Raw genomic sequence first — 10,875 nt, forward strand, 5'->3', positions numbered from 1 at the left:
TAGCGCCTCCCGCTCTCCTTCCTTGCTTGAACCCTTTCATTTCTTCTCAAAAAACCAAAACCTTATCTCTTCCAAAATGTCTACAACTTCGGCTTCGTCTCTCGTTCTCCCATCTCTCAGTCCCAAAACCCTATCTCTTTACAACCCGAAACCTACTTCACTCTCCTTCTTCTCTTCCTCATCTCTCAAGCTCCACGCCAAACCCATTTCGATTTCTTCTTCATTTGTTCACTCCTTCCAACCATCTCGTTTTGTTAGGCACGTTGCTATTTCCTCAGAGTTTGACCAGGAAGAGGAGGTTCTGAGTGAAGGAGATGAGTCCCGTTTCTCCCCTGACCTTAAACTCTTTGTGGGTAATCTTCCTTTTAGCGTTGACAGTGCCCAGCTTGCTGGCTTGTTTGAAACCGCTGGAAATGTTGAGGTGGTTGAGGTAATTTTGGTTTTTAATCTTTTAGATTTGTTTGTGGTCGATTCTTTGTTAGATTAGAGTTAGTGAAAGAAACTGAGTTGTGAAGGTAAACAGAATATTGGAAGACTTGAACTTTTTGTTTCAGAACATATTTTAGAGATATAAGTATTTTCTTTGCGGGTTTGAGTAACTGTAGTGTGTAAATCTGGGTGACTCGTTTTTTAAGAAAGGATTTTTTTTTTTTTTTTTTTTTTTTTTAATTTTGGGTTAAAGAAACAGGGGGCTTAATGGCTGTAGTTTTTTATGCGTTTTTTTTAGGGGTGCAATTTATTTATTTGCTTTGTTGTGCTGAAGTTATTTCTTTTGACAGGTAATATATGACAAGGTTACTGGGAGAAGTAGAGGATTTGGATTTGTGACCATGTCGACAATCGAGGAAGTTGAAGCAGCTGCTCAACAGTTCAATGGCTATGTAAGTGGTGACATCCCGTTTACTTAACTTGGCTTGGTTACTTGTTCAATGTCAAAATGAGATAAAGCATTATAAGACTGCTCCTTTTTCTGGAGACTATATACTTGTTCTCAGTTTCTTGTATTATCTATATTACAGTATATGAAGGTCAATAGATTTTGTGCTCAAAGTTCCATTTTTTCCTTTTTCTTTGAATTGAGTCACTGACATTGGAAAGCTTAGTTCGTTTTATATGAGTGTTACTATTATTGTGACTAAAAACAATAATTTGTGACAATTTGCAGGAACTTGAGGGCAGGTCCTTGAGGGTAAATTTTGGACCTCCCCCTCCGAGAAGGGAAGAATCCTTTTCTAGAGGGCCCCGAGGAGGAGGAGGAGGAGGAGGTGGTGGTGGTCCTTCTGATGGTGTTAATCGTCTTTATGTCGGTAACCTTTCATGGGGTGTTGATGATTTAGCTCTTGAGAATTTGTTTAGCGAGCAAGGAAAGGTTGTGGAAGCCAGGGTGGTGTATGACAGGGAGAGTGGTAGATCTAGGGGTTTTGGCTTTGTAACTTACAGTTCCGCTGAAGAGGTCGGCAATGCAATTGAGTCCTTGGATGGTGTTGTAAGTTCATTGCTGCTTTTCCCTTAATGATTTATGTATTCTGTTTAGTGTTTTATCTATTAAAAAGAAATATCTACGAGATCCTTTATACTTATGCACTTTATTTGTTTCAGGATTTGGGTGGTAGAGCAATTCGAGTGTCTGTGGCAGAATCTAGGCCAAGGCGTCAATTTTGAGTTTCTTTCTATTCCAGTGAAGGGTCAACTGAAGAAAATAGTTTTGTGTAGGGTTCTGAAACTGATTTTTGGTTATATTGAATGTATCACCGATTATTACCTGTGTGTGTTTGTTAACTTTCTTGAATGCTACGTATAGATAATATTAATTCATTGTCATCATTAAACTGGTTGGGATGATTGTTTGTGCAGGATGTCCTGGTTGCCTTAGTGAAGTCTGCTAATCTCTGTTCAGGGCCCTGGGAAATTGGGAGCTGAATGATTTGCTTTTCATCCAGGATTTTGCCTGCACAATTTGCAACTGAAATACTGCAATTGGATCTGTTTGAAACCTGCCTCTAAATGAACAGAAGCTAAAAATGTCTGTTAGGATTTGATGTATGTTTTGAATACCAGGATTCAGATAAGAATTGGATATGTAGCGCACTGTTTGACATCATTTGATAGAGCTTGTGTATGAATTATTTAATTTGTTTGACTTCCCCATACATTTTCTGTCTGGGTTTCTTTGAGAGGTAAGTTCTCAATCATCTGCATGTTTTGAATGGTTTGTCATTTAGGAGTCTTTGGATATTATAGACGGATTGCTTATATTGGTTTCCAAACCACATGATCGTATTAATGGCATAGATGTGAAAAGCAGAAAACTATACGTTTTATCCAGCATCATACTGCCTAATTCTAATTGTATTTCTATGTTCAGGTTAGGCACCGTGAAATTCTGATCTCTTCTGTGCATATAATTTTCTTTCTTTGTATTAGGCTTCTGGGAACCCTAGTTAATAAAAACACGTATTATATGCGAATTGTATGGACAACTGTATAATTCGTGTATAAAACACGTGTATATGTATTTTGTAAAATCTGTCGCATAATTCGCGTATGATAAGGGTTTTCGTATAATTCGCGAATTTAAAAAAGAAAAAAAAAATCTCACACCCTCAGGACGTTGTTTTGGTGGGTTTATACAAAAAATTAAAACAGATTCGGTGCAGTCGTTCTTCTTCAGTTCTTCGGTAGTCAACAGTAGTTCTTCTTTCTCAATTCGGTTCTTCTTCTTGTTTCTTCTTCAGTTTTTTTTTTTCACGTTTTCAGCTTTCTACATCTCTTGTTCTCTTCTTCCAAGCTTCTTCTTCTTTATATTTGTATTTGTTATTGTGGTTGGTCGTGAGGACTCTGGGCTTGATTGGTTGTCTGGTTGCACGAATGGTTTGAGGGGATCGTGATGGATAGTGGCTTCTTTAGAGAGCGTGAAGATGTAATAGAGTTCTATTATCAAGAAAAAGAAAAAGATTTGAAAGTTGCGAAACTTTCTCAAGAATGGTTTGAGGGGATTGTGATGGATAGTGGCTTTTTTAGAGGGCGTGAAGATGTAATAGAGTCCTACGATCAAGAAAAAGAAAAAGATTTGAAAGTTACGAAACTTTCTCAAGAGCTAAACATAAATTTCAGAAAAGAACGAGAGGGAGAGAAAATGTTGAATGTTTCCACAACTAAAACTTATTTTTTATTTGCTTTAACTTTTTCAACTGAATATTAAATTTCTTTTATACAAGCATCAACCACGTTGGCCATCCTTTACTAGAGCTGGGCATTTGGGATCGGGCCCAAAAGCCCAGCTTCAAAATCTGGTCCTAGAACTAGTCCTTGAGAGGACAGAACCTAAGAGGTTTGGTCTCAAAACAGGACCAGGCCTAAAGAAGAGGGTCCGAGTCCTCTACTGGGTCCTCTTTCAAGGCTCGGGCCAGGGTCCGGTCCTAGGTCTGGGCCCAATTTTTTTTGTATTTTTTCAATATAGTCTCCTATCAAATTACATAAAACCCCTTGTTAATTTTAAAATAAATATAAATTATAAGGGTTAAAATGAAAATTTACAAAATTTATTAAAAAAAAAATCTTCCCGGTCTAAAAAATTTATAAAATTTATAAATTTTACCCCTAAAAAATACTAAAAACCCCCTATAAAATTTCGTTTTGTCCCAAAAATATAAAAAAAATTGAGAGGGGAAAATGAAATTATCCAAGCCTATGAGACCGGTCCTAGGTCTTGGTTTTTCTCATGGGCCTAGGACTGGTCCCAGGCCCATGAGTGACTGATCCCATTTGGGACCAGTCCCAAACGGGCCCAGACCTAAGCCCGCAAGGGACTGATTCCTTGCCCACCTCTATCCTTTACAAAATAACATCTCCACCGTTGATCACCCTTCTAGCATCTCCACCATTGATCAATTGTAAAACTCCAGCTGCCTTGTAATACTCTGACATCTCCCTCAAACCAAGCAGTAAATCTTTGGTAGCTTGCCTGTGAAAAATTTTAATAGCTTGTTAAGTTCATATCTATATTATATTTTTATATAATATGTGTAATGTGAAGTGCTGATGCCAATTTTAGATGTGTTTATATATTGTGTATTTGTGTTATTGGTTAATTGAATACTTTGCATTTAAAATGTTTTGTTGATTTTAACCAGGTAGTCTATAAAAGTGTTAAAACTAAGATTGATATTGCCGTATTTTTTAAAACGTATTATTGATAATGTACCGTATTAAACCTGTATATACTCGTATCGTATTTTTTCCGTATCCAAATTTTATGGCTGAATTTTTATAAACGTATTTTTTACCATTTATCGTATTATACCCGTATAATTTCTGTACCTTGTTTTTTATCGTATCCGTATTTACTAACTAAGCTGGGAATCACTCGGTTTAAAAATTGAATCGTTTGTTTGGGTTTTAGAGTTTAAGTCCAGACTTTTTCTTCAAGAATCGAAGCTAATACTGAATTCCGAAAAAAAAAGGGAAAAAACCACAATTTGGTTTTTTTGATCTTCCATCCTAATCTTGAAGTGATTACGGATGTATTAAAACAAGCTAGCCTGAGAACAGTGACCATATAACCATAGAATTGGTCTGGATTGGCTGTAAAAAGGGTGCGGGATGACTGAGAACGACGACGACAACATCTTTATAGCTACCACATTGTGAAGTCATAATTGAATTAGAGTTTACATGTTTGCCTGAGAAGGGAAGCTGCCAATTAAATGAATAATTTCATACTCATCTGGCTTATGAATCTATGACATCATTTGCATTATCAATGATTCAATTCCATTTCTCTTATACTACCAAATTATTGTTATTCTTATCAAATTCAAATGGACTAATTTCAAAAAGTAACTTCAGGCGTTCAGAGATTGTGAGGCCTATTTTAAATTTGGAGATATTAGTCGAAAAATTTCCACGCGGATAACTGGATATTAAAATTTATAGTGTATGAATAATTGAACATATGGTGAATGGTAATTTGATAATTTTAACTTCTAAACACTTTTCACTATTCGGTAGGATTTATCACGTATAAATTTGAGAACTAGAGTTATTTTATATAAATACTATAGTATAATCTTTATAAATTAATAACCTCTATGAGGCCATTTGGATCGGGTTAATATTAAATAATTAGGGTAATATTTTTTAAATTGAGTAGATAACGATGTTTAATTGGTTTGTAAAACATTATTTCCGGAATATTTTATGACAAACAGTGGCATTTGGGGGATAAATTGCCGGGAATCTTAATACCTTGGGGGGACTTACCCAAGGTAATATATTTTGTTTCCCATATTGCCCCTAAATAGTTGAGCATTTGGTCCAAATTAGCCTTATATTTGTTAAGATTTACAAAACACCAAATTCACTCATGCAAACCCTTTTGTCCTCATTTTTTAAAATTTTTCCAGACAACATTGCCCTTGTTATTACCAATATTTACAGAAATGTCATTGTACCCAAAACTAGCCACCACCGTCAGCCACCGTGGACTGCCGTCGAAGCCTGCCAAAAGTCGCTATAATGGGGTACGACCGGCCGCATATGGCTAGCCGTGCACTGGTGATGACTTTTCCGACCAACGGAAACGACCGGAGTTTCACGACCAGATCTATGGCCGTGAAACAGCCATGGCCAGATCTATGGCACTGCTGGCATCACAGCCAGATCTGTAGCAACTGGCAATGGTTTGGGGTGGGTAGAGGTATTTTTGTTAAGTTTAAAACGTTTTTGGGGTCTAGGGTGTTTTTGCTTAATTTGAAAAGTAGGGGGTTAAAATAAATTATTCAAAAAATAATAATAATAAATATTATTATATTAATATTTAAAAAGGAGGGCAATTTAATAATCTATATAACATACCCACCTATTTATCCTCCCAACCAAACATATTATTAACAAATTTATTCGAATCAACCAAACACATTTTTTAAACATTCCCAGTAATCTTCAAGGTGATTTTTTATTCCACTAATATAATATTCCTTTATAATAAAACATTTTATGATCCAAATACCCCTTATTATATAATAATTTCTTACGGTCTCAACTATCACTAGAGTTAATAGGTTAAATTAATAATTTTAATAAAATAATACTTTTTATCAAAATTATTTTACCCAAGGTAATATATTTTGTTTCCCATATTGCCCCTAAACAATTGAGCATTTTGTCCAAATTAGCCTTATATTTGTTAAGATTTACAAAACACCCTATTAACTCATGCAAACCCTTTTGTCCTCATTTTTTTTAAATTTTCTGGACAACATTGCCCTTGTTATTATCATTATTTACAGAAATGTTATTATACCTAAAACTAGCCACCACGGCCAGCCATTGTGGACCGTCGCTGAAGGCTGCCAAAAGTCGCTATAATGGCGTACGACCGACCGCATATGGCTGGCCATGCGCTAGTGATGACTTTTTCGACCAATGGAAACAACCGACATTTGACGGCCAAAGACTTGGCCATTTCACGGCCAGATCTGTGGCTGTTTCACGGTCACATCTTTGGTCGTGAAATGGCCATGGCCAGATCTATGGCACTGTTGGCATCACAGCCATATCTGTAGCAACCAGTAATGGCTTGGGGTGGGTAGATGTGTTTTTGTTAAATTTAAAACGTTTTTGGGGTCTAGGGTGTTTTTGCTAAATCTGAAAAATAGGGGGTTAAAAGAAATTATTCAAAAAATAATAATAAAAAATATTATTATATTAATATTTAAAAAGGAGGGAAATTTAGTAATCTATATAACATACCCACCCATTTATCCTCCCAACCAAACATATTATTCACAAATTTATTCGAATTAATCAAACACATTTTTTAAACATTCCCAGTAATCTTCAAGGTGATTTTTTATTCCGTTAATATAATATCCCTTTATAATAAAATATTATATGATCCAAATGCCCCTTATTATATAATAATTTCTTACGGTCTCAACTCTCACTTGAGTTAATAGGTTAAATTAATAATTTTAATAAAATAATATTTTTTTGGAAAACCTTATGTAACATTGTGGTCTTATTCATATCATAAATAAATAATTTGCTAATTGGCTATAATATTTTATTAAAATATTACTTTATTTTTACTTGAAATTTAAATCTTGTTGGATCTCATCTTTAATTTTTCTCATTGCATCTAGAAGTTCTGGGATTGAATTCTCAAATTGCAATAAAAAATCTATATATATATACCCGTCTTGGTTGATCGACATATGACACATCTTGGAAGCTCTAGAATTATTCTATTTTGACACATTGGAATGACAACTAGGATTTGTGGTTTAATGAGCTCAATCAAATTGCTTCATCTTGACACATTGAGTTTATATTTATTGCTCCATCTTGACATGTTGGATTTGTATTAATAATTAATAATTAATAAAAATTGTATTAATAATTAATAATAATACTAATTATATAGGTGCATTGCATTAGCATTCCAAAGGTCTAACCATAATGACACCTTGAATTTGTGATTGCCATGTGGTTGAATTTTATTGATGATGATGTAGATAGGGCTGTAAACGAGCCGAGCCGGCTCTGGACTCGGTAAAAGCTCGTTTAGGGCTCGGCTCGATAAGGCTCGACTCGACTCGACTCGACTCGAACTCGGTTTGTTAACCGAGTTGAGTTCGAACACAGTGAAGCTCGACTCGTGGGCTCGCGAGCCTGGTCCGACTCGAGTAAGCACTGTACACTTACACAGGGTGCTTTGGTATTTTTTAAACGATTAGGTATTAAACTGATATTTTTTAGTAAAAAAAGTTAAAAAAATGACAGTTTCCCCCCCAAAGTGCGAATTCTTAAACACAATACACCAAAATACCAAATCAATTTCAGTTCCCAATCCCACTTGCCCTAAATCCCAAATCGCAAAAAAAGCAAGTAAGCGAGACTTCAATGGGTATGATGACGACAGATCTGCGACGTAAATCCGATGAAGAAGACGTGGTTCATGGCTAAGAGTTGATGGCGACAGCTCTACGACGCAAATCCGATGAAGAAGACGTGGTTCACGGTGAAGAGTTGACGGCGACTGGGAGGTGTGTTGGTGCTGCCGACAAACCGTGGTGGAGATCGATGAAATTTTGGGGATTCCAGCGACTAGGAGGTGTGTTGGTGCTGCTGCAAATGAGAAAGTGTTGTGGTTTACTGGTTTTAGGGATTAAAAAATTCGAGGGGTGTTTTGTCATTTTTAAAAATTTAGGGATCAGGCTCGCGAGCCGGCTCGAGCTCGAGTCTCAATTCTTAGGCTCGCCAGGCTCGAGCTCGAGCTCGAGCTCGACATTGTTGTAAACGAGCCGAGTTCGATAAACCAAAAGCTCGGCTCGGCTCGGCTCGGCTCGGCTCGTTTACAGTCCTGGATGTAGACAATATTAATTGTTGCATTGGTATTCCAAAGTTAGATGTATGGTTTAATGAGATATTAATACACTGCATTGATATTCCAATAATAATAATTTAAGTGCATTGCATTGGCATTCCAAAGCTGTAAGTATTTTAATGCGTTGGATGTGCATTAATAACAAGTATACAGATGTATTGAATTGCTATTAATAATTGTGGTTTAATGACATCTGTCTAGGATTGCTATTAATAATTATATAAGTGCATTGTATTGACATTGCAAACCTTTCTTCGTATTCAATTTATATTTAATTGTGTTGACATTCGAAAGGTCTAAATATGAGGTTATAAAAGGGGCATATGTTTAGTTGTGTAATATCGCAATTTATTAATTGGTGTCAACAATACGTCTCGTCTTTTGTTAATTGTTTAGAGGTCATGTTAGTTTGTGTCAACCATATGTCTGTTCTTCATGATTTTGTTAATCGATGATTTTTTATTTATTTATGTTTTTGTTATTGTTTACAGGTCAAAGATTCATGAATTGGCATGAAATAAAGGCAGGATGTCCGATTGACATTGTCAAATGAGTTGTTATTTTGATTCGTTCTTCTGAATTGTAAGTATATCTTCTAACTATTTTAATAGAAATCGTAAGTACATCTCCTAACTATTTTAACCGTTATTATTTGATTGAATGATTGTTTTTGTTTGGTCAATCTATTTAAATGATTAATTGTGTTAGTCCTGCCAAACGGTGAGTGTATTCCTTAACAATTTTAATTAAAGATTAATTAACTTCTGTTGATTTTGTTTTCAGGTAATAGTTGTTATACGAATGAATAATTGTTCCTTAACATGAAGATCGATTAAATTTCGTTATGTTTGTTTTCAAGGAAATGTTCATGTAGTTTACTAAGATCAAACTGAAGATGATCCTATTGTCAGTTGAATTGTGAGTATGTGTCATATCTATATTAGTAGAAACCATTCATTTGTGTTGAATATGTTTTCTATAAAAACATTCGTGTATTTTAATTTGTTATATGAATAATTAATAATTTATGTCCTGTTTGCGTATATATGTTAAATGAATTAATTTTGGCGGATTCCGTTTTCCAATTAATAAGTATTATTTGAAATATTTCTCATCAGTCTTAATATGATAATCCTTTAAATTTGGGTTAAGTAAACCATTCATTTTATCATCACACGCATTTCAGTTTCCACTGAATAATTAGTAGTAAATTGACTATAACTTGCTCAAAAAAAAATTCAATTGATGAGAGAATTAAATCTTTAGAAACTAGACAAACAGGGCTTTAATATGATATATTATACACCTAATTTGGATAACCGTAGCCCCACTGCCGAACCATTCTTTTTATCATCACACACATTTTGGTTTCTATGTTTCTCGATTTCCACTGAACAGTCAGTAGTAAATTAGCCATAACTTGCTAAAAACAAATCCAATTGATGAGCGGTTTAAATATTTGAAAACTAGATAGACAGGGCTTTAATTTGATATATAAATGCTTAATTTGGAAATTGTAGCCCTACCGCTGAACCATTCCTTTAATCATCACACATATTTTGGTTTCCACTGAACAGTTAGTAGTAAATTGACTATAACTTGCTCAATAAAACTCCAATTTATGAGAGGTTTGAATATTTAGAAACTAGACATATAGGATTTAATTTGATATATTATATGCTTAATTTTGATAACTGTAGCCCTACTTCCAAACCATTCCTTTTATCATCACATACATTTCAATTTCCACTGAACATGCAGTAGTAAATTGACCATAATTTGCTCAATAAAAATCCAATTGATGAGAGATTTGAATCTTTAGAAACTAGACAGACATAGATTTAATTTGATATATTATACGCTTAATTTGGATAACTATAGCCCCATTGTCGAACCATTCCTTTTATCATCACACACATTTTGGTTTCCTCTGTTTCTCGATTTCCACTGAACAGTCGGTAGTAGATTAGTAATAGCTTGCTCAATAAAAATCTAATTAATGAGTGGTTTGAATATTTGGAAACTACAAAGATAGGAATTTAATTTGATATATTATATGATGAATTATGATAACTACAGATCTTCTACCGAACCATTCATTTTATCATCACACACATAAAACAAATTCAATTTTAGTGATGATAAAGGAAAACAAATATGGGTAGGTAGTTTTAATTGTATTTGTTCTATCTCTTTTTGTAGATTTTTGGATTGATTTTGTTGTTTGATTTGTGGGTTTTACAATTATTGTCTTTCTTTAGGATGCTATCATCAAATGTTTTTTTTTGCTATAACTGGTGGTCAATTCCATTTGAAGCAAATGGATTTGTGTCACAAGACCTTTATCTTCATGGCTTATTCAATGCTTCAATTAAGTTACCTTCAGATTATACTGTTAGAGTTGTTGTTGCTTTCTATGTGAGTTCTGTTCTCAACATTCTTAATTTTTTTTTTATTTCTAAAACAATAATAATAAAAATAATTAA

The 10,875-nt window shown here is 34.4% G+C and overlaps 1 protein-coding gene across 1 annotated transcript; it reads left to right on the forward strand.

The window, feature by feature from the left end:
- Positions 1–2,176, forward strand: LOC116123766 (RNA-binding protein CP29B, chloroplastic-like). Its single transcript, XM_031409502.1, has 5 exons — positions 1–430; positions 780–881; positions 1,166–1,486; positions 1,600–1,709; positions 1,855–2,176. Exons 1-4 carry the CDS (start codon positions 77–79, stop codon positions 1,660–1,662), a joined length of 840 nt encoding a protein of 279 aa, XP_031265362.1. The 5' UTR covers positions 1–76; the 3' UTR covers positions 1,663–1,709; positions 1,855–2,176.
- Positions 2,177–10,875: the final 8,699 nt, after the last annotated feature.

This window comes from Pistacia vera, unplaced genomic scaffold (genome assembly GCF_008641045.1).
Source record: "Pistacia vera cultivar Batoury unplaced genomic scaffold, PisVer_v2 Contig103, whole genome shotgun sequence".
NCBI classification, from domain to species: domain Eukaryota; kingdom Viridiplantae; phylum Streptophyta; class Magnoliopsida; order Sapindales; family Anacardiaceae; genus Pistacia; species Pistacia vera.

What these genes read in the sequence shown, in the direction of transcription:
- LOC116123766 (XM_031409502.1), top strand. Translation starts at nt 77, where the DNA reads ATGTCTACAACTTCGGCTTCGTCTCTCGTTCTCCCATCTCTCAGTCCC. An exon ending in GAAATGTTGAGGTGGTTGAG is followed by an intron (nt 431 to 779) that starts GTAATTTTGGTT and finishes TTCTTTTGACAG; the next exon opens with GTAATATATGACAAGGTTAC. An exon ending in CTCAACAGTTCAATGGCTAT is followed by an intron (nt 882 to 1,165) that starts GTAAGTGGTGAC and finishes GACAATTTGCAG; the next exon opens with GAACTTGAGGGCAGGTCCTT.